This window comes from Naegleria lovaniensis (genome assembly GCF_003324165.1).
Source record: "Naegleria lovaniensis strain ATCC 30569 chromosome Unknown tig051, whole genome shotgun sequence".
Taxonomy (NCBI): domain Eukaryota; phylum Heterolobosea; class Eutetramitea; order Acrasida; family Naegleriidae; genus Naegleria; species Naegleria lovaniensis.
The window spans coordinates 127,979-151,004 of record NW_025407873.1 but is presented as its reverse complement, the minus strand read 5'-3'; the positions used below and the strand labels follow the sequence as shown (position 1 = coordinate 151,004).

Here is a 23,026-nt window from a genome sequence, read left to right as displayed (position 1 = left end):
CTCGAGATTTTGTTTGGTACACGGATTCTGTTGTGACCATGGAACGTGTGTGGGTTCCCATTAATTTTGGACATGGTATTTTAGAAGATTTAATTCCTGCATTTACCATGTTGCAAACTTTGAATATGAAAGCAGATCGACCACTCTTCATGACCGATGAAAGAAATTTGAAACAAGTTGGAACGTTTGTGCATCATCAAAGTGCTCTCAACAAGTATGGTTTAGAAACGATTGAGAAATGGAGTGCAGAATGGATGGCCATGTTAACTTTGGGAAAACCATTGGCATTGTGTGGAGGAAATTCCATTCAGGATCATCCATGTCCTGCACAGAAGAATACGAAGGATGGTGATTCACAACAACAAGATTCTGAAACGATTCAAGCATGTTTTTCATCACTCTCGTTTGGATATCACTCGAAAATGCTCTATGATGGTTTGACAGATCGAGAACCTTATTTGTATCAATTTAGAGATTCTATTATTGAGAATTGGAATTTGAAAGATTTGCAATACACACCCAAATATAAACGAGATCAAGATATCTTTTTGATTGGAGTTCAAAAGAAACCAAAAGGATCCTACAATTTGGATATTATTGACAATTGTGAAGAGCTTGCTCAATATTTAACTGAACACGTATCACAAATTAAGGAACGAGTTGGAAAAGAGGTTCAAGTCATGGTGGTTGAATTGGAGAAAATGTCCATGATTGAACAAATTCTGTTTTTCATTTATGAGATTGACATGTATATTACCACACAAGGAGCAGCCTCCTACTACAGCTTCTTCATGAAACCAGGTGGTTATTTAATTTATGCCCCATCATGCTCGACAGAAACCAATTCTTGCACAGATGATCATATCAGTTTCCAGAGACCATTGGCACACTTGGTCATTACATCCATGGTTCGATTTGATGTTGAAATGCTTGAATGCTTGAACCGAAAGCCAGAGACCAATCCAAAAATCACGCACGATCCAAAACTTGTGGTCATTGGAGGTTGTATTTTGAAGGTGAACAAGGAAAAGTTGTTACAAATGGTTCTGACCTCATTGTAGTCAGACACTTGTGATTCTTCGAAAATACAGCACTTGTGTTTATTCCGTAAGATTTATTGTGACAGAGTCAAAATCAATGTATTGGTAGCCACACAATCATGCAAGTAATGCAAAAATGCCATTCGAGGAAACTATGTGATGTCGCGGTGTTACTGAACCAAAGGATTGCCTTCGTTGAGGTGGTTGCACTCGTACACTTGTCGTTGTACTCGATGACGAAGCAGTGGAGGCAGCATTTGGATAGGCATTTGCAAAATCTAATTGTGGTTGAAAAACGTCAAATGCCTCAACTGCACTGGTAATTAATCGAGCTTCTTGCTGTGGTGAATTGGGTCTAAAAGGTAAATTAATGGGTAACGGTTGTTGTTGTTGTTGTTTGATTTGTTCAATACGAGAATTCATATATGCCTCAACTGTTCTTAACATCGAGGAAGAGACAGGTGTAATTCGTAAATCTACATAATGCAATTGAGAATTGGATGAAAATTCAAATTGAGGATCTTTCAAATTGCAGCATGCGCTCATTTCTAATCGGAACAATTTGAAGAAGGCATGAATGGTGATGATGGTTGGAATATTACTCATCATTGTTAATGGTGAATCAACTTGGACTTCAAGTGGGATTCCAATTGGTAATCTTGGTTGTCTCAATTGATGGCAGGAATTAGCTCGTAATGTTAACAAGTCAACACTTGTCTTTTGTTGAACAATTCCATTAAACAGTGCCTCGTCATTAATATTGGTATAACTGATATCTAAATATTGTAATCCATTACATTTGAGAATAGGTTTGGTAACGTTGGTACAATGTCTCATTACTAGAGTTTCCAAATGTCTCATCTCAATGACAGGATTCACTAATTTCTTACATTGAGAAATATTGAGAGTGTGTAATACTCCATTCAATTTGTTCAAAATTTCACAAAGTGTGTCATCGGTAATCGCTGTATTCGTCAAATCTAAATGAAACAATGATTGGCCAATTGGATATATGGATGATGAAAGTGAGTTTCTAACTCGACTGGAACTGATAGGGTTTCCATTGTTATTGATATTGCTACTGCTGTTTGAGGATCGAGAGGGTTGTCCCAATTCATTCATTTCATTCTTAAACAAAATATTATATAATTTTCTATTGTTAGAAAAATCAACAGTCTTCATGGTTGTATATTCAGTGAGTGTCACTGTGCGATACCTAAAAAGTGGTATGGTTGGTAATATCAAACCACAATCTACAATTTCAATATTTTCCAAATATCTGCAATTCTTGATAATTATGTTCAATCTCTTGTCGTCCAATTCATAAAATCTATGGAGTCTCAAATTCACTAAATTATTAAATCTTAATATTAGATTGCTTAAATCTTCGATCGTATCAATAGCCACGGATACCTTTAGGAAAAATACATTTTCATTGCAATAGACCATATCGAGAGATTTAAAGGATTGATAAATAATTCTATTCCACCATTTGCAAACGAGCGATAAAACTGGAAATATTTCTTCAAATATGCAAAATTGAAATATTGATAGAAATAAATCATTCGACAATTTGTAAATAGGTGCTGTCTCTTCAATGTCCAACTTTAAAAATTCAATCACCGATGTATAGCTCAGGTATTCGCTATCTTTAGCTTCAGATGAAAAATAAGATTCCAACTCGCTGTTTCCTTTACAAACTAAATCTAAATATGTTTGAAGAGATTCCTTTCTTTTTTGTACATTTTCGGGTTTGAAGTTTCCAATTAACAATTTTGGTGGAAGTTTGGGCAATTCCAATTCACTTGCTCCTTTCTGTGAAATGCTTTTCATTTTTTGTTTGTGCTCCTTCACAAGTGCTTTGTGTAACTTGCTGAACTGGGAATATCGCTTTTCTAATATCCATGATCGAGAAAACATGTTTCCTTTTCTTACTCGTAAAATATAAATCAGATGAGGTCCTTTTTGATTCGAATAGTTTGGTGTGGTAGTTGAGGACGAAGTCGATGATAGATCGTCGTAATGACCCTTTTTTGTTGGTGACATGGGTTCATTCCAAATAGAATCTTGTAATGCTCCATTCAAATGAGAATTACTTGCTCGTTTTTGAGAATGTTGGTTATGAAGTAATAGTTGATATTGTTGGTATGGCATGTGAATATTATTGGCAATGTCGCTATAAATCACGTCAATGATATCTACTTTGGTGTGGTATGTAAATTGTTGGCTTTGAGAAGAATGATCTACGCCTCCACCATAATAATTGTCATGAATGGTAGGAGCTCCACCATAACTTGTCACATAACTTGTTGGACTTATCGATCCTGTATTGTCTTGTGAAAGAAATGCTGTTCCAAAACTATTCGTTCCTACTCCACTCTTTAAATATAAATCTAATAAATTATCTGTGATGAAATTAGATCCATTTCTTTGCAATGTTGTTCGTCTCTTTCTTGGCATGGGTAATGAAGATCCAAAAGCAGGTGAATTTTTAAAATAATTTGGAGTGTTACTGATGATATTTGAATTTGAATGGTTCATTTGTGGAGGAGGTGAAGGAGAAGTGAGTTGTCGATTTGTAAGAAATAAAGGAGGTATTAAATGAGTGACAATACTTGAATTGGAAACAGCAGAAGGAGAATTAACCTTTGTAGAATGATTATTCGTCGATGATGAGTTTGTATAAAGAAGGGTAAGATTTGGATTAGAAAGTGAATGAGTGATTGTAGAATGTAAATGATGATTGACAGATGTCGGCGGAAATGCATTATGACCAAAAGATGATGTTGTTGAAGATGTTGCTGAAGCAGAGGAGGAAGATGATGATGAACTTGTGCTACTCATGGATGAAGTCAATCGAGCAATGTCCAAAGGAGTGAGCGTATTGTTGTTAGAGGCAGGACTGAAATGATTGGATGATGATAAATAGGAAGTGGTGGTTAGAGTAGGCTGGCTTCCTGATCGCCTTCGATGATGGTGATGATAGCGCGTATTGGGAACATTTAATTGTTTATCATTATTTCCTGTTGTTGTTGTTGGTGGACAAGTATGGCCGGGAGTCGTGGTTGTGTGGTTCGGAGAAGGATCATCATTGTTGCTCATCTCTGTTTGTCTTTGAACAAGATATTGAATGAATACAACAAGAAAATTGTGCCGATGATGATGGTGATAATAACGAATTGTTTGGTATGATCTCAAGTTGTTATGTTGAGGGAACAACCAGATCAGTTCCAAGTATGTGCTGGGTTCAGCGCTCAATTTTTTTCAAACAAATTTTAATTTGTACTTGGCCTTCTTTGAAAGGTAACAAAGTCCTCAGTAAATTAAAAGTAAAACATATCACTAGTACTTGTTGGAATCATGAAATGCCTGAGCATCCCAGTTGAGGTTGGAACCTGGGGAAGAGTTGCTTGAAAATCATCACTGAGCTGACGTCGTCCTGATTTTTATTAAGTCTTCGAGAAAGTAAAAAATATAAACAAGGGCAAAGCAAACATACTGAATTTCAACAACTTGAAATACCAGCCATGCACTCCATAAATTGTAGTAAGGACCGACAGGGACTTACGAAAGTTTATATTGTAAACAACGAAGCTACGAAGTCAACCAGGATTACAATGAAAGTTTTTTGAGTATAAATAGAATGGTAATTGTGCTCTTTGGTTTAAGCAAGTTTAAAAATTGCATAAACAATGAGTAGCAGCAGTCAACCATTATTGGATATCATTCAGAAATATCCACTCCCTATCATGTCAAAGATTTCAGCATCCTTAGTAGAGGATATATGTGATTTTTTAAATATCGTCTACGGGTCCAAAGTGAAGGCAATGGAAAGACTTGGTGAAGCATATTCGTTCCCAGAAGAGAATCCAGATGGACTTTCTAATACTGCATCTGCGACCAGAATGGAAAAGGAGTTAACTCAATTCTTTAAAAGCTCTGTTAATGAACCACCTGCTAGTCAGGCTGAACCTCTTACAAGTCATGATCCCGATGTAATGATATCAGGAGCTAAAAAGAGAAAAGCTGAAGAAGACAATGCAAGATTGCACGAGGAGATAAAGAAGCTAAAAAGCTCTGTCGAATTGCTTCTGAATCAAGTGTCCAAATCCGACAATGGAGCTACTATCCCCGTAACAGGTGTTTCATTAGAGAACTCTTCTCTCTCTTCCAACCTCGCAAAAAGGGACTCCAATGTACAACCTGTAATTGGGATTGGTGCCGAGTCTCAAAATGATCTATTAGTCAAGCTGTGGATTGAAAGTAATGTTAATGAATATATTGACAAAACCTTCAAGCCAATTGCCACAGTAAGTCAGGCTATTTTGGCGGAATATGAATCTTTGAAAAGTACAGCAAGGGCTGCAATGAAAATTTTACTTCGTCATCCAGACTGTGAAGACGCCCGCACATTAGTTTCCAATTGTGAGAAGAGAGGTTTCAATTTGCATTTAACAGCTCTGAATCCCAAAGTAGCAAGCGAGCTCTCTTTAATTAATAACAATCCATTGTGGAAAGAGAACACTGGAGACGTTGCTCTAGCATATAAGATCGCAGAAATGAAAAGGAAATACAATTACGGAGAAAAGAAAGAGCAGGCCAATAATTATCATGTCAACTTGTTGAATAAGGCGCAAAGTTCCAATAAGGAAGATAGTAACGGCCACAATAATAATGTTAAGGAAAAACCGAAATTGCCAAAACTATGCCATATTTGTCAGAGTCCAAACCATCTAGCAGCTAATTGTGACAAGAGGAATAAAAAAGATGGTTCCCTCTACTCGTTTTTTCATTCCTCAAGAAGAAATAATGGAAAGGAAAGCTGCAATTCATTCCATTTCCAACAAATGGTACGAATGGCAGAAAAGAGGAGCGCCACAAGCGATGGTCATAATGTTGAAAGAAGGAGTGAAGGTTGTTACTTCCAAAAACTTCCAGAGGTATCATGGGAAAGTCGATATTTCAAAGTGGACCAAAAAGGAGCAAGAATGGTTCAGGAAGGAAATTGCTATGTTAAAGGAAATTGGAGCCATAGAGAAGACAGACAAAGCAGAAGTAATTGCAAGATATCGTTTGGTTCCGAAGAAAGATTCGTTCCGTTTAATAATAGATCTTCGACCACTCAATCGATTTTGTCAAATTCAGAAATTCAAGTACAAGACTCTCAAGAAGTTTCTAGAATTTGTACCGAGAAATGGTTCGAACGTTTATGGATCTTCGTTCGACATGAAGAGTGGTTATCACCAGATAAAGGTGCATCCAGATTCTCGCAAATATTTTGCAATAGAAGTAGATGGAGAAATATATCAGTTTACAGTACTTCCCTTTGGATGGAATGGATCTCCGTATATATTCACACAAGTGATGAATCAATTTGTATCCTTTTTGGAATCAAATACTCTACATTTGTCAAATTATTTGGACGATATTGGTTTACTACATTTTGGAGATTTCGTAACAGCTCTAAGGAATTTAGTGACAGTTTCGAAAGAAAGCCACTCTCTAGGGATTGTGATGGAAAAGAAAAAGAGTTTTTTGACACCAATGAAACAATTCCAACTCTTAGGGATATTGATCGATTTAGAACAGAAGAAACTGTTTATGACAGATTCAACGATCATGAAGATCAAAGGTCGAATACGATGGGTTTTAGATTCAGCAAGAGATTCACAACAGATTACATGCAAAGATCTGTACAGAATTACGGGCGTTGTTGTTGCTTACTTAGATTGTTTTCAACCAGCTCAAGTTATGTTGAATCCTATTTATTCATACGTGATGAATCAAGTGTCAATGGGTGGATGGGATCACACTTTTGTATTAAGAGACAAAGATGTGCTCAACAACCTAAAATGGATTTTAGGCAACTTAGATTTTTGGAATGGGAGACTATTTCAATTCCCAAGTCTTGTGAATTATTTTTGGACGGATGCGTCCTCTCTTGGTTGGGGAGCCTTTTTCAAAGAAGAAAATTTGAAATTACACGGTACTTGGAGAGATTCAGAAAGAGATCTTCATATCAATATTTTAGAAGTGAAAAGTATTTGGATTGCCTTAATGAATTGGAAAGAATATTTCCACAAAAAGAATCTAATTATTTACACCGATTCGATGGTGGCTTTAAATGTCATAAAGAAAGGAAGAGCCAAGAGCGAGATTATGAACAAGATTGTTCGAGATATTTGGAGGATTATCTTCGAAAACAATATTCAACTGTTGTCGTTGGAGTGGCTTCCTTCCTCAGAGAATGTAATAGCAGATCAACTGAGCAGAATGAAAGAAGAAGTAGATCCGACAGATTGGGAGATCACTCAAGAAGCATTCAACCGAGTTCAGCAGCAGTTGAATGTCTCAATAGGTTTCGATCGATTCGCCTCCCATTACAATTTCAAAGTGGAACCCTATTGTACAAGGATGAGAACGTCCCGAACCGAAGTGGCGGATGCTTTCAGTCATTTGTGGAAAGAGCCAGTAATCAATTGGTGTTGTGTTCCCTTCAACCTGGTAGGAAGAGTACTACAACATTGCCTGGAATCCAAAGCTCAAATGGTCTTAGTGCATCCAGTGTGGAAAACAAGGTGGTGGTGGAACCTCGTAGAGAAGTATCAGGTAAAACAACTAGTTTTATCTGGGCAAGATTTCGTTCCCACGCGGAGCGGAAACGTGGAACCACACAAGAAATCTTGGAAAATCGTGGCAACGTTAATCGATTGTCGATGGAAAGTTTGAGACATTATGCAAGTTTAATTATTCCCTGTCATATTAAGGACACTACAAGTAATAATTACGACAGTTATTGGTTTAGAATGATAGATTTTGCTGTAAAGAACGGTTTCACTCCTCCTCCCTCTGTTGAACTTGTTGTAGTATTCCTCACAGATCTGTTCTTGCAAACTCCTTCAGGATCAAATTGTAGAGCTGCAAGTTTTGCGATTCGGAATAGATGTAAATTGTATATGGTGGAAGACCCTACATCACATCCGCAAGTTGAACAGTTAATTTCTGGAATGTGTAATTTATCTATGGTCGCCTCGGAGAGAGAAAGATCACCGTGGAGTATTGAGTTTATCAAGAAGTGGATTGATGTCGGTAGCTCTTTTGTCTCAAATAAGATCTTTGTTATGTACACAGCTTTAATGATAATTGGTATTAGAACCATGTTCAGAGGTTCTGAGTTGGGAGGACTACTTCTTGAAGATATCAAGCTTGTATCTCATCCAGTGATTGGATTCAAAATCACAGCCAGAACGACAAAGAATAACCCAAGAGGAAGAACGGCTTGTATTGAGGCAACAGGCTCTCCGTTATGTCCTTTACGATGGTTGAAACGTTTGTTGGAAGTAAGAGATCAAGGTAAATATCTCTTCACTGGTTCTCATGAAATGAATACAGTGGAAGTTTCATGGATTTTGAAACAGATTGCAATTTGGATCGGAGAAGATGGGAAATATTCATCTCACTCACTGCGTATTGGTGGAGCAACCGAAGCTAGTTTCGCCAAGTTCTCAGAAGCGGCAATTAAGGCCATAGGTGACTGGTCTTCTAATGCTGTTGACAGATATTTTCGTTCAGAATTCTCAGGCGAAAGAAATGTCTCCCAACAGCTGGGTCTTTAGCTAGTAAGACTCAAGTTTCTGAACGAGTAGCTGTTGTTTAATTAAATTGTAGTAAGGACCGACAGGGACTTACGAAAGTTTATATTGTAAACAACGAAGCTACGAAGTCAACCAGGATTACAATGAAAGTTTTTTGAGTATAAATAGAATGGTAATTGTGCTCTTTGGTTTAAGCAAGTTTAAAAATTGCATAAACAATGAGTAGCAGCAGTCAACCATTATTGGATATCATTCAGAAATATCCACTCCCTATCATGTCAAAGATTTCAGCATCCTTAGTACTCCCACCGCCCCACCCTTACCAATTTAAAAGAACGAAAATATCTGGTATGTATTCTTGAACTAGTTGTATTACTGCACAATTTTAAGATGATTATGAATTCGTTTTTTCTTGACATAGTTATGTCAAAAGTTTGTTTGAGTGTAGTTGTAACACTGACCCAGGGGGTTTTGTTACTAAGGTGTTGAGAGTTTCGAGGAAACTTGCACCTGCGAAGAGTTCTATCCTTTGCTTCTATTGATTTTCGGGGCCCGGTTGTGGCTAGTATATGCATAGTGAGTTTATTCCTTGTCTCTAAATTGTCCGCAAGTTTGAAATACATGGCAGCAATAGGTTAGTTTATGCAATTGTAGGTGAAGTAATCCAGCTAAGATATTGTTGGAGAAATAAACTCAAGTTTCTGAACGAGTAGCTGTTGTTTAATTAAACCTTAAATTGAACGGTTAGCCTAAGACTGAACTTCGAAAAAATTTTCGTATTACCTGCACACTAATTACAGACCAGAGCACAAAAAAAGAGCATGTTGAACCACGAGCAACAACGCGACGGAGACACGGTCGCTCTGAACGAATTTGAAGATGCCGAACAACGTTTTCATTATTCAGAATCACCTCCATCATCCACTTCATCGAACAACAAAATGCAACAACAACGAAAAGGCTTTGATTCTCATCTCGGACGAAGAAAGAGACATCAAGCACAAACTCTGCTGGAAGCCTTTCTTTCCTACTTTTGTTGCGCTTCTCACTTCTCCCGAGTACAAAAAGTCATTCCAGCATCATCATCATTATCATCAACACAACAACAACAAGCTCGTGTAACAACTAATACTCCAGAAAATTTAAATTCGCAACAACAACAGAAATCCAGTACGCCCTTCATTGTACCATCAACTAATACAACAAGAATTACCAGTGAACAACCACACCTGACACTTCCAACCAATACTCCCATCACGAGTAGCGCAGCAAACATGATCGATTTCAATAGTTCGGAACAATTATTAGAACAAGGTTCTTCTTCTCAACATCCACAACATGTTTTATCACAACCATCAACAAGTTCATCCTTTCTGTCTTCTCTTCTTCCTTTCTCGCTCACAGTGCTAGAAAAGAATGATACGATTCGAGTGATACAAAACGCTGCTGAATCATCATCGGCCAACTCCAAACGAAAAAGTTCGAAAAATAATGTTCGATTAATGACAGATGCCATCATTCATGAAGATGATGGAGATTACAATGATACAGATGATGAAGATGATAGTAATTATTATAATCATAGTCACAATCACTTTATGAAGAATACATCCTTGTCACATGATGAAAAAGAATCGGAAATTCTTCATAGTGAATATTCCATATGGTTATTATTCAAATGTATGTGCTGTGCGTCAAGACCAGTGACCTTTCTTTGTCATCCTCCTCGGTGTATCACTATCATGAACACTCTTTTGTTTCTTTTTATTTTGCAAGGAATATTTGGAATTTCTGCTGCATTTATTTTATTGTATAGTAGTGGTCAAAAAGTTGTGCAAGATACGCTCAACTCACAACAATTACAAATTCGAACATTCAGTGGACAAGAAATTTTAAATTTAGTGGATTATACTTCGCTAGCGATTGACACGATGCGATGGCAAATGAGTGATTCACATTTTGATGTTAAAAATACGACACATTGGCTCACACTCTTTCACTACATTGTTGACCTCTATGGAACTAGTATGCCTATTGATGCTGTTAATTTTGCACGATATGACAATGTCTATATTGGGTACAGTAGAAATACTCCAGGCTATTTCACACTTATGAATGGATCTATTGAATTACAAACTCAATGCCAGTACTATTGGAGATATATGCCCAATCAGAGAATTTCAGATATGTATTTGAGACAATATTTTTATCGGGTGGCATGTAATCCAAATTCCACAACACGAGTTCAAACACGGCCATGGTATCAGACCTATGCAAGAAGTGAAGATTATTGGACTGAATTTCGGTGGGCACCCGTCTTCAAAACTGTTTCAGGAGATCAAACCATTGCAGTTACCATTCCAGTTTATACGATCAATAATTTAACCCAATTACCACAAAGTGAAGTACAAGGAGATACTTCCTATGCATTTTTACCAGAAAATTCCACCAATGCCATTCGTTTTATATCTCCCGAGAATTTGAATAGTTCTCAAAAAAATCCTCTCCATTTGTATGGAGTTGTTGGATTTCAATTACAATCACAAACATTGAGTCGTCTCTTGAAAAATTCAAGTAATTTATTTGGAGATTTAGACTTGGCTTTTATTACAAATTCTGACGGAGATTTAATTGCTCTCAATGCCAATACCAATGATGCAAAATACAACACAGCACAAGCAATCATTAATTCCTATCGATCGAGGAATATTTTGAAATTACTCAATTCTACAAGTTGTGATCTATCTATGGATCGAATTTGTTCCAAATTTATTGAAAGATCAACATTTATTGATAAGGATACTGTACTCGACGTTGAATTAACTGTTGTGAATGATTTATATCAATTGTCATGGGGTGTAGCTGTTGCAACAAAGACTGCCACTTTTGCTGATGAAATTATTACAGGAGGAATTACCTCAGTAGTCGTTTTTTTAATTGTATTTATATTTGGAATGATTTGTTTATTCTTTTGTGTGAGAGGAATCAGCACTCCATTGTATCAAATTTCAATGGAAATGTTGAAATTGAGCACTCTAACAGATTTGAATATTAACGCTCTCAAAGATGGTCATTCAAAGAGTTTATTTAGTGACATTAAGGAAATGCAAGAATACATGTCGAGTATGAAGAAGGGTATGAATACTATTACCAAGTAAGTTGATGTTATGCTAACGAGTTCAACGTTCTCATTGGATGTGGTTCTAATGATCAAATTTGATGATGGGACTATTCACCATGACTCGCCTATATGGCTCCATAGATATGTACCCGAAATTGTGATTAAGAAATTCATGATGCGACAACAAGAAGCTCTGCTTCAAGATCTCTCTGGTTTCATTGTACCTAATTGTGCCACATCTCCGTATGGTTATGGTGGCACCGCTCTACCCGTCATGACTATTCTCTGTTGCGAAATGGAGGGTTTTCGTACACTTTCAGAGACTTTAAAACCTCATCAGTTACTCAACTTGTTAAACAATTATTTCACATTTGTGAGTGATATTATTCATAATCATCAAGGAGTGATTGATACTTTTAATAATGTTGATGGAACTTTGATGTGCTATTTTAATGAACCGACGACCATGCCATTGCACGATCATGAGTTGAAGGCATGTGCAACTGCATTTGAAATTTTGGAAGGATGTATGGAAATGACTCATTTCAACAAAGAAGCCGCCAATGATAATGTGGACATGACAGCGAATGCTGATCAACATCTTTTGGAAGAAAATGAGGATGATACGAGTGAGAAAGAAACATCACTGCTTGAACAAATTCGTGAAAATGAACCTGAGTGCAACATTCCTATTCGTGTAAAGATTGGAATTAACACTGGAAGTGTACTGTGTGGAAATTTAGTTCATACACCCAACAGAATGAGCTATACCGTATTTGGAAAAAACGTTGAAATTGCATCCAAATTAACCACTCTCAATCATTACTTCAACACATCCATTCTCATTGGTCCACAAACCTATGAAAAAGTGCAAGAAGCATTCCTTTGTTATTTTATTGACATTTTGCCACGTGAAAAGATTTATGAGTCCTATTCTGAAGATATTCTATTGAATGAAGTGATGCCCGAACATGCCAAGAGCTCACTGACCATGATAGAAACGATTCACAACCATAAGAATATCATTACTACTACGAACACTACTAGTTCTAGCACCACGAATAGTACGACTGCATCACCTCAATTACCATCCTCATCCAGTGGTAGAGATGTCATGAATGAAAACACAAAAACTCATCCATTATACTCATTGTCTTCACGATTGTCTCAAAGAGGTATGGTTGCCAATCCTACACAAGGTCGTACTGGTGCTGGAACTGAACCACAACAGAATTCTTCTCTACTTGCAATTTATGAACTCGTTTGCCACAAAAACAAAGCCAATCAATTACAACAGAGAATTCATTCGGATTTGAAACAAGTCGAGTCCTTGTTGAAATCCATTGTCATGAACAAACCAACAACCGTCGTGTGAACATGGAAAGCAATACCATGAGTAGCGGTAGTAGCAATAGTCATTCGAATCGCGGTGGTGGTGGTGGCGGAAGTGACTCAACCAACACTCCAAGTATACACATGAATAGTCATTACCTTCAAGGAAAGTGTTCACTTCTTCTCTCCCTGACCGACATGAAGAATGTTAAGATTTTACATGAAAAGTGTCAAAGATTTGAAAAAGACAAATTGTTGCTGTAAAATTTACCGCCAAAGAAAACCGTTCTTTTTTTTGATCAAAAATGTCCTCACAAACCACAAGCCTGACTTTACGTAACACAACCCACTCCTCCTCCGAATAATCAAGACCACCCATATCATATGGAAGATCATCATCAACACACAAAAAAAAGAACCAAACACTATCCACTCCCAACGATCTTTTCGGAGAGTAAACAGAAAAAAATCAAAACAGAGAGGTAAGCATCACAGTTTAAATTGCTTGTAGGGCTCACTTTTAATCATTGTTTCTAAGAAAATTCGAACTTAAAACAGTCGCACATGCTGTACTGGAAAAAATTTGTGCCAAGATCGAGCAATCGAATACACCACAATATAATCCTTCACAAGTCACAGATTTGCCAAAAATTCATGGATCAATTATGCAAAAGAGGCTTCCTGACTGTTGGTGGGCATCGCTTGGCCACAAGTTGGCGAAAAAAACTACCTTCTTTAGATACACATTGGAGGTGTTGAGTATTGAGCTGTCTGACAAGCAAAAAATTAATATTGAAGAATCAAGTTTTTTTGTGTCTTGTAAAGAGTACCTGACTGTGCTTTCAGATAAAACGTCTGAACAAACTCAAAAACAGCAGACCATGCAAGATTTGGCTGATTTATTAGAAACTAAAAAGAAAGATTGGTTGGAAAATATTGTGCAAAGAGCTTTCTCTCCACATACATCCCAATTCTGTAACGATCCTTCAGAATTGGCCTTTTGTGGACCTTTTGTGTATCCTCTTTTTGATTTTTGTGCGCTCTTTGATAATTGTTATAGAAACAGGTAGGCTGAAAATCAAATATTACCAAGTTCTAACTGTTGAAAAAGAAATGTGGAAATTAATGAGCAACTCATGCTATCTGAATCACAAAAGCACATGAAAAATGCAATTAGACGTCTGAAACCGGATGATTGAATTCTATAAACCTTGTAACAATTATTACATTTCATTGCTACGAGAAGACAAAACAGACAAGTATCATCACTTGTTGCACCCAGATTTACCAAAATTGGTTTTAATGTGTCGATTGGCACACTCATATTGTTTGCGCCAGTTGCTTCATGACAACGTCGAACAATGGCACAATGATATTGTAACCATTGGAATAACTACTGACAAAGAAAAGGCAAATGTATATGCATTGTATAGCGTGATAGACGATACTATGAAAACAAGCATCCAAGTTGATTATTCAACGAAGTTTTTGGGCAGCTTTTACCACACCAACATCTCTCACCGAGTTCATTTAATTGCTCTCATTTTGACATCGATGAAGAACATCTATCACAAAGAAATGTGTCAATATTTGAGCACCAGAAGCCACATTTCTGCATCTGCAATTTGTTCTGCTCAGTCCCAAAAGCAGAAACGAATGGTCCACTTTGACCAAGATATTTACTCTTTCATTCCAGACCCAACGTTTAAGACTGTGACACGTTATGACAAAGAGATTATGAGAGGTAAACAAGTCTTTTTCAAAACAACCAGAGCCGAAGAATATTGGAATGCAACCGTCGCCATCACAATGACGTGAAACCAGATAATATCGTGAAATACGATGATCATTATTTTCTGATAGATTTTGAAATTTTCAAGAGATTCAAGTATGACAAAGAATATATACTATCAAAGGGAAAATGCATGTTTGAAGGTACATGTACTCTCTAGGTCTTGTAATTTTAAAATGGTTTGGTGTGGATTTTGATCACAATTTGCATGAAATTGAGGATTTCAAAATGCAACTAACGCAAAAGGGAGGATCACCATCATTTTGTCAGGTGGTACTTTATTTGTTACAAAAGGATCCTGAAAATAATTATTACTACTTTACAAGACGATTTTGATTTTGAAAAGATTACTCTGTAAACCATCAATGTTTACTTAAATCCCCAACTCAACACATATTCGATGGCTGAAACATTTAAATTTTGGGCTTGTTTCATTGATTTAATAAAAAGGAATGAAATGTGTTTAAGGAACAAATGATCTCATATTGGGTCTTGGGAAAGAATTTGTCTAAAAGGACTTTAAAAAAAATGGCCTTCTCCTGCAAGAGCCCCATAACAACCATCTCTGCTGGTGAATGGTTTCAACTACCTCCTGAGATGATCGGAGAGATTTTCTCTTTCCTTCCATCCCCATATTTATTTGAATGGAAATATTTAGCCGTTTGGAAGAAGGTTTTTAACAAAATCTTGAAGAGATCTCTATCGGATTCAACCATTTCCCAAGAATGTTGTAATAATCATGATGAGGACTTGAGGGATTTACACAAAATCCTACTCGATCGGTTAAATCGAAAAATATTCTTTAGAGATTCCTTGAAATCACAAAAATATCTTTCTACTATTGAAATGATGTGTTTTTTATTTCAAATAAGTTGTGCGAAATTCAATGTTCCAAAAATTCCATCTTCTTTGGTGAGAACGCGTTATGGAGATTTCTATGATGAAGAAGAAATTCAAAATGACAACATGTGTACTGAAAGTTTAGATTTTATTTATGATTTATTGCGTATTCCAACAAAATTCAGATATTTATTTAATAGTGAAGAAAAATTGTCGAACATGAAAGATTTTGTAACTTTGAAACATATTCGAACATACAATGAAAATGATACACAACAACGTGTTCACATTCAAAGATACTTGAAATGTGACTCAAAACGGCAATTGAGCCATTTTGTTCAACACTTTCAATCCAAACAATGGACCATTTCAGAGTTACAATTTATATTTACATTTGTCTCCCAAAATATTTATATTTACTTGTGGCACTATGAAAGTACAATCACTGTAGTTCTTAAACTTGCGAAAGAGCCAATTGCCGTGAATTGGATGATACCTTCATCCTCATTAATAATAGTGAAATTGATCAATGACGATAACGATGTTGGTGGTAACAATGAAGAGTTTTGGAAAGTACATTGCATTGAATACAAGAGTCGTTTTTCTCCATCATTTCATGGATTTAGATCAATGCTTCAGAAATTCAAGCTATCGCTTACACAAAACGAATATGAAGATGTTAAACAGTATACCATGTACAAGCGTATGAAAAGGAATCAAATTTTTACCAACAAAGAAACTCCAGTGACTTCTCTAACGACAATGCCAACATTCAGCTCCTTACATCCTATCATCAAATCACTGCTAGACAGCTATATTTTAACCCCAAACAACGAATCAAACAAGCAACAGAAAAATAGAAGTTCTACAAAAATGATGTTTCCATACAGCCCTAATCGTACGCTGAATCCTAGATGTATCCGACTGAGAGGTCAGATATTTCTTGCCAACAACAAGGAGATGAATTTTCAAATTTTCACAAATTTAAGCTCACATGTTGATTCCACACTAGACAACTGCAGCAATATCAAGCAACAATTGAAACTTCCCTCGAAATACTTTGTTTATTTTGCTCATTTTCTTTCTCAACGAACCATGATTTTAAAAACAGAGAAATCCTTACAAGAAATATTTTTACAACGATATTGTTTTCCATTGTTTGGAATTGAAGATTGTTCTTTGCATGCCGAGACCACTGAACAAAATCTTTATTTCTTGTTACGAAATGGTGATATGATTAAGAAAGGTGATAAGAAAAACCGATTCAAAGATCTTGAAAATATGAAAAGACCATGTGATGCTATTGAAAAATATGAATTAAGTGTGACAAAGAACCCCCTAAACAAGATACGATCTGTACAGAAAATACGACACTCTTTCCAGGTACAACTAACACTGAAGCCTCGAATGGTGCCAAAGATTGTCGCAAAACTTGGATGGTTTGCATTATTTGCATTTATTCCATGGTTGACTGGACTCTTTCTGAATTGGAGAATAACATCAGCAACCTATGGCGCAACCTATGATTGGCGATTGCATGAACGACTTCCAATTTTAGCGTTATTCTTTGTGTGTGAAACATGGTTTAACATGTTCCTGTTGTATGAGCTCTTTTGGATTGGGTATGATGCCACTTTTGAAACTCTATACACTCCATTGATCATGCAAAAGGAAGTGTATATCTGAGTAATCTGTACAAAGAAGATTCAGTATTTATATACTATCTATGCAGAGAAACTAGTGCTATCAATTCCTCCACCATCACATGCATGTAATATTTCATTCCATGATACTAAATTGATGTTTAAGTAAATAAACAATTCAAGGATGTAATAATTGTGTTATCGGAATAAATGAGGGGTCAAATCATTGACCTTAAAAAAAAATTGAATAGAGGATAAATCATCCCATAGGATGAATGAGCACGCATTTGGCTTTGATCAAGATGAGTTGAATATAGACTCGGAACCCTTAATACTCGGAAACCCGAGAATTGTAAATACAATCGACGATATTGAGGCTTTTATTAAGATGGTGAAGGCTGAGGAGGAAGAAGAGCGAAATGATCTAAATGATTCAACAGAACCCTACACACGTACCTATTCCGAAGAGTACCTTTCCACCTTGATTGAAAAGAATGAGATAAGCAATGAGCACATCTATTCATCTTCGTCCTCCTCTTCGCCAGAAGAAGCCGAGGAAGAAAACGATCTTTGCAATTTTCAAGAGGACGTCAAGATGAACTCTGAACAACAAGTTACAATCAGCGTAAATTCACAGGCACAACAGAAAGGCTTTGATAGTTTTGAAGAAATTCCTTCTCCCTCCAATACCGATTTATCCTCAAAATCTTCGAAAAGTAGCGCCATATCGGGTGCTAATTCACAGGCAACCAATTCAGCAAACAGTCAATCCTTCCCACGATATACATACCGTGGAAATTTAATGTTTGATGCGTCCTTTGAATGCGGAAATTTAGAAAAAGTCGTTAGAGTACATGATTTTGAGTACGAGCTCTATATAAGGGGAGATACCTTCAATCCAAGCAAGAAGATGTGGTTCTATTTTAAAGTGTCCAACGTTTTGAAAAATCAAAAAGTTCTCTTCACCATTATGAATTTAAGCAAAAACAAGTCATTGTATAGATACGGCATGACGCCGATTGTAAGTTCTAGCAGTAGAAATAGATGGGAAAGAATTCCTGAAAAGCAAGTCTATTATTATAGAAAGGAAAAAGGGTCCAAACGTAACAGCGTGTCGCAGCAAGGAAGCAATCTCCTCTCATTTGTGTTTGTTTTTGACAATGAGCAAGACGAATATAAGTTTGCCTATTGTTATCCTTACTCGTATACGGACTTGCAGAAATTCTTGTTTTTCATAGAATGCAAGAATTTTCCTTATTTCAAGAGGAGTCTTCTATGCCGTAGTGTGCAGCAGAGGAGATGTGACTTGTTAACCATTACAAACATCAAACCATCTTCGTCATCCAAAAAGAGAATTGTAATGATGACTAGCAGAGTTCATCCAGGAGAGACCCCTGCCAGTTATGTTTGTCATGGATTTATCAGTTTCATTGTGTCCAATCATCCAATAGCACAAATTTTAAGGGATCACTTAGTATTCAAAATAGTTCCCATGTTGAATCCAGACGGTGTTGCCATTGGTAATTATAGAACATGCTCGATGGGATTTGATCTTAATAGGCATTGGCTAAATCCTCAAGAGTGGTCGCAACCAACAATTTATCATGTTAGGAAATATTTGTTGGAATTGAAAAACGATCCTCAATCTCAAATTGACTTCTACATGGACCTACACTCACATTCAGGAGCATTCAATGGATTCATGTATGTTAACTATGCTAGTTCCTCGTCCAAGTCAGATTCGTATGATCAATTGAGATTTCCCAAGCTATTAGATCAAAAAGCGAGAGAATTCTCAATGAACGACACCAAAAGATGCAAAGACCCATCCAAGCTTGGCACTTCAAGAAGAGTTTTGGGAGAAGTATTGCAGGTTGCAAAATATTGCTATACCTTAGAAGTATCTTTTTTGAGCTATAAATCCAATACTAGTGACAACTCGAGGGAAAGGTACATTCCATTCACAATGGAGAATTATCAGTCCCTTGGAAAGAGTATTGCATTAGCTCTGGCCGATTTTTATGGGCTGAGTGAAATTGTTAGAATGACAGAACAATAATAAATACATACCATGAATATAACATGAGATGTTATTAAACCATAGGATAGTTATGAAAATTTAATAGCAGCCAATACATTACGCTTGCTCAATTTCCTTTGTGACACAAATTATTGTCGAGAATAAAACAATTACTCCTTCTTTCCTTCGAGCACTTCTTGCAAAGTACCTTCTCTATGATGATTTAAAACAATGTCGCTTCCTCCAATTAATTCTCCATCAACAAATAATTGTGGAATGGTTGGCCAATCACTGTATTCTTTCAATGCTTCCTTCATCATGACATCCTTATTCATGTTGTACGAAGCATAATCGACATTGTATAATGAGAGAATCTTTACAACAGCCCCTGAGAAGCCACACTCTGGTCTTTCAGGTGTACCTTTCATGAATAATACAATCTTATTGGAATGTACAATTTTATCAACTTCTTGTTTCTTCTGTTCGAACAATTCCTTCATATTCTGTTGTGGAGGTTTGCGGACTGTTTTAAAATCATCATGAAATCCGCTTTCATCTCCTCGTACAACAGAACGAGTGGAAAACATCATGTCCGAAGATGATTCCATTCTCATCATGTTGTTTACTACCAATGATGACGATGAAGCTTTGATGGTACGGCTTATGATGGAAAAATTGATTGAATTCTTTGTATTGCAAATCGAGCGAAGCATTTTTTTAAATATTCGCATGCAATGATATTGTCATCGTTAAATTAATAGTTAATAAACTCTCGTTCCCGGCTTTACTCGTTCATAATCTTTTGGTATGATTGGAGTGATTGTATTTTCAATATTTTCAGATGTTTTTGTTTCAGAATTTTCAATGGTTGCAAACAAGATCATTCCGTGAGATTGTAGGCCAGCCATGGTTTTCGGCTCTAAATTCTTGACGACGAGAACTTTTTGCCCAACAAACAACTGATTCAACTCCTCTTCTGAAGGTGCAGGATTTTTATCAAGATTTGGGTAATGAGTTCGTATTCCCGAAAGTATTTGTCGAGTCTCTTGCTCTCCTACATTCACTTGAAAACAAATTAATTTCTTGGACTTTTTCACGAATTGGGCGCTTAAAATTTGTCCAACAACGATTTCTACTTTCATAAAATCTTCAATATTAATAGAGTTTGAAATTGGTGTGGATGAGGCCTCTTCATTTGTTGGTTTTAACGGTGTTGTTGAAATAGGCTCGGAAGTTGTCGTCGAATAGAATCGAGTGTTACAATTAAAACTATTCTGAATGAAGAATGGACGATTGAATGTAGATGACACTTTCTTTCGTGAGATTATGGTAGTCAAAGTGCTCCATGATCGATGACTCCATTCATCATGATGACCACAGCAATGAAGGATTTTGTTGAAGGCATCTAGGCGAAACATTTTTTGTTGGACAGTAAGTGCTTGGTGATGTTGCGTTTCACACAATTTAAACTGCTTTGGGTATGTTCAAGCAATTATTTCAATCGTTAGTTTAGAGACCTTAATGCATCATCTCTCTCGGGTGCATCAAGACCCATCAAAAATCTACTGCTCTCACCTCATTTGAACTTAATTTTTGGGTCCTTAATTCCATAACGGTTTTTTTCAAAACTACAAATCCCAATAAAAGGCACCTATCAACAACATGCCACCCAAAGCAAAGCCATCATCATCATCGGGGAAGTCCTCAGGAAAATCTGGAGGAAAAGCAGAAGATGAAATTGAAAATAATAGAAAGGCAATCCGAAAATTCTTAAAAACCTACGAGAAATCATGTCAAGATAAGAGCTTGGTGCCCTTACCTTCCGTTGCTCAAAAATTGAATCGGCTCGTAAAATCGGAGGAAGGGCCAACCACTTTAAATATTCCCTTTTTGATAACTGAAGAATTGTCTTTGGAAGCTGTTCAGGCGTTAATAGAAAGTCTGGATAGCAGTATTCAGGGATATGAAAAAGTTTCATTTTGGCGGAATAATCTCTCGGATAAGACAGTTCAGCTCATTGGAAAGGTAGGTGAAAATCCGATTGTTATGATTGCTAGGGATGACCTGTTGTTGTGCATTTCGTCTTGCTTTTGATCATCATGTTTGTCAACAAAACACTTGGTTGAATCATTAGTGGCTACAACCTCATCCACAACTTAAAGAATTGGAAATTATCGACAATAGAGTGGGACCGAAAGGATGCCAAGCAATATCCAGAGCGTTGCAACACAACGAAACGCTGACGTATTTAAATTTGGATCATAATGAACTGGGAGATGAAGGTGCGTCTGCATTGGCAGTGGGCCTGTCTTGGAGTCCTTCTCTCATAAAAGTGTCACTTAATTACTGTGGAATAGAAGAGGAGGGAGCTGTTTCATTAGCCAATGAAGCCATTGCCAAATCTACCTCTCTCCAAATTCTCGAAATGCAAGGTAATTCGATTGGAGACAGAGGTTTTGATGCCATCGGTCAGGCACTGGCTCGTTCTCAAAAACTCCAAACCCTCAATCTCTCTGGGTGCAATGAAGGTCTTCCTCTCAAGACTGATGTTGTGTCTCGAATGTGCGACTCGATCAAACAAAACCCAAATAATGCTCTTCAAAATTTGGATCTCAACTATGTAACAGTGGAACCTGAAGCAGTGTTAATGTTTGCTGAATTGGCAAAACAGAAGGAAAATATATTAAGGATTCGTCTTTACGAACGTGTAGATAAGATAGCATACAAGGAACTGACAACTCAGCTCGGAACCAATCTAAAGAATTTCATTCAAAAGAACAAGCCCAAGAAAAAGAAGAAGGCGAAGAAGAAGGATAAATAGGTGGCGTTCATTACACAATAAACGACTGTGATTCAATCAACTCGAGTCAACAGGTGTGCGGGTGTGCCGTCATCACACGGAGAACAATACAAAATCAAATTTGAAAACTGGTTTTTATTTAGTTGGAGGGGTCTTTCGTCTTCAGATTGGGATTCTCAATCGGTCCTCCATTAGCGATCCCAGGCATGAAGCTTGCCACCAGTGCTCATTTACTTTGCACGTTGCTACAAAATTGTTCATAAACAATGATCAACTAATATAAAAGTCTCGCAATACTCACCTTCATCTTCCTGCGTTTACGCTTAAGTCTTCTCATACGCTTCTTCTTCCACTTTTCTCTCATGGTTGATTTATTTTTTTTAACGAAGAAAATATTTTTCGTTTCTGCTTTCGCAGATTTTCAAGTGGCCAGTTGCAGGTTGACTAACTTTTTACAATGAAAGTTTTGTGCAGCCTATCTTGCGGGTGGCAAATCTAACGCAATTTTACAGACTCTTCCGATATACTCTTCTGTTCGTCGCAATCACAACACGAAGAAGGCATGTTTACACATTCTTTTTCTTCTTTGCTTTTGGTGGAAAGTGATGGTTCAATTTTGAAATCAAAGTTTTCTCGAGTCAACAACGACAAACTTCTTGTTCCCTTTCGACTCTGGCACGATTGCTCTCGAAATTTAATTTCCTTTCATTTCTAGCAAATTTATAATGGCGAGACTTGATTCTTGGCAACAAAAAGAAGAACGGTTGTGAATCTTCAACTACAATTGTAATAATCACAACTCTGAGTCTCACTTGACCTCTTCCACACCAAAGAGCCTCAATT

At 36.8% G+C, this 23,026-nt stretch overlaps 10 protein-coding genes across 10 annotated transcripts; 7 read left to right on the top strand and 3 right to left on the bottom strand.

Moving 5' to 3' along the window:
• Nucleotides 1–38: 38 nt before the first annotated feature.
• On the top strand, nt 39–1,061 carry C9374_011851 (uncharacterized protein; the record flags this gene model as incomplete). Its single annotated transcript, XM_044687552.1, has 1 exon — nt 39–1,061. The coding sequence occupies one exon, from the start codon at nt 39–41 to the stop codon at nt 1,059–1,061; it is 1,023 nt and encodes a 340-aa protein (XP_044542936.1).
• Nucleotides 1,062–1,157: 96 nt separating this feature from the next.
• Nucleotides 1,158–4,142, bottom strand: C9374_011850 (uncharacterized protein; the record flags this gene model as incomplete). Its single annotated transcript, XM_044687551.1, has 1 exon — nt 1,158–4,142. The coding sequence occupies one exon, from the start codon at nt 4,140–4,142 to the stop codon at nt 1,158–1,160; it is 2,985 nt and encodes a 994-aa protein (XP_044542935.1).
• A 590-nt stretch (nt 4,143–4,732) lies between these two features.
• On the top strand, nt 4,733–8,656 carry C9374_011849 (uncharacterized protein; the record flags this gene model as incomplete). Its single annotated transcript, XM_044687550.1, has 1 exon — nt 4,733–8,656. One exon carries the CDS (start codon nt 4,733–4,735, stop codon nt 8,654–8,656), a length of 3,924 nt encoding a protein of 1,307 aa, XP_044542934.1.
• Nucleotides 8,657–9,456: 800 nt separating this feature from the next.
• Nucleotides 9,457–13,131, top strand: C9374_011848 (uncharacterized protein; the record flags this gene model as incomplete). Its single annotated transcript, XM_044687548.1, has 2 exons — nt 9,457–11,789; nt 11,898–13,131. The coding sequence occupies 2 exons, from the start codon at nt 9,457–9,459 to the stop codon at nt 13,129–13,131; spliced, it is 3,567 nt and encodes a 1,188-aa protein (XP_044542933.1).
• A 341-nt stretch (nt 13,132–13,472) lies between these two features.
• C9374_011847 (uncharacterized protein) lies at nt 13,473–14,906 on the top strand (the record flags this gene model as incomplete). The annotated part of the gene is made up of 4 exons (XM_044687547.1): nt 13,473–13,570; nt 13,627–14,154; nt 14,200–14,267; nt 14,335–14,906. 4 exons carry the CDS (start codon nt 13,473–13,475, stop codon nt 14,904–14,906), a joined length of 1,266 nt encoding a protein of 421 aa, XP_044542932.1.
• A 502-nt stretch (nt 14,907–15,408) lies between these two features.
• C9374_011846 (uncharacterized protein) lies at nt 15,409–17,406 on the top strand (the record flags this gene model as incomplete). Its single annotated transcript, XM_044687546.1, has 1 exon — nt 15,409–17,406. The coding sequence occupies one exon, from the start codon at nt 15,409–15,411 to the stop codon at nt 17,404–17,406; it is 1,998 nt and encodes a 665-aa protein (XP_044542931.1).
• A 228-nt stretch (nt 17,407–17,634) lies between these two features.
• C9374_011845 (uncharacterized protein) lies at nt 17,635–19,422 on the top strand (the record flags this gene model as incomplete). Its single annotated transcript, XM_044687545.1, has 1 exon — nt 17,635–19,422. The coding sequence occupies one exon, from the start codon at nt 17,635–17,637 to the stop codon at nt 19,420–19,422; it is 1,788 nt and encodes a 595-aa protein (XP_044542930.1).
• A 131-nt stretch (nt 19,423–19,553) lies between these two features.
• C9374_011844 (uncharacterized protein) lies at nt 19,554–20,096 on the bottom strand (the record flags this gene model as incomplete). The annotated part of the gene is made up of 1 exon (XM_044687544.1): nt 19,554–20,096. One exon carries the CDS (start codon nt 20,094–20,096, stop codon nt 19,554–19,556), a length of 543 nt encoding a protein of 180 aa, XP_044542929.1.
• Nucleotides 20,097–20,144: 48 nt separating this feature from the next.
• C9374_011843 (uncharacterized protein) lies at nt 20,145–20,801 on the bottom strand (the record flags this gene model as incomplete). The annotated part of the gene is made up of 1 exon (XM_044687543.1): nt 20,145–20,801. The coding sequence occupies one exon, from the start codon at nt 20,799–20,801 to the stop codon at nt 20,145–20,147; it is 657 nt and encodes a 218-aa protein (XP_044542928.1).
• A 244-nt stretch (nt 20,802–21,045) lies between these two features.
• On the top strand, nt 21,046–22,204 carry C9374_011842 (uncharacterized protein; the record flags this gene model as incomplete). The annotated part of the gene is made up of 2 exons (XM_044687542.1): nt 21,046–21,408; nt 21,518–22,204. 2 exons carry the CDS (start codon nt 21,046–21,048, stop codon nt 22,202–22,204), a joined length of 1,050 nt encoding a protein of 349 aa, XP_044542927.1.
• Between the last annotated feature and the right edge of the window lie 822 nt (nt 22,205–23,026).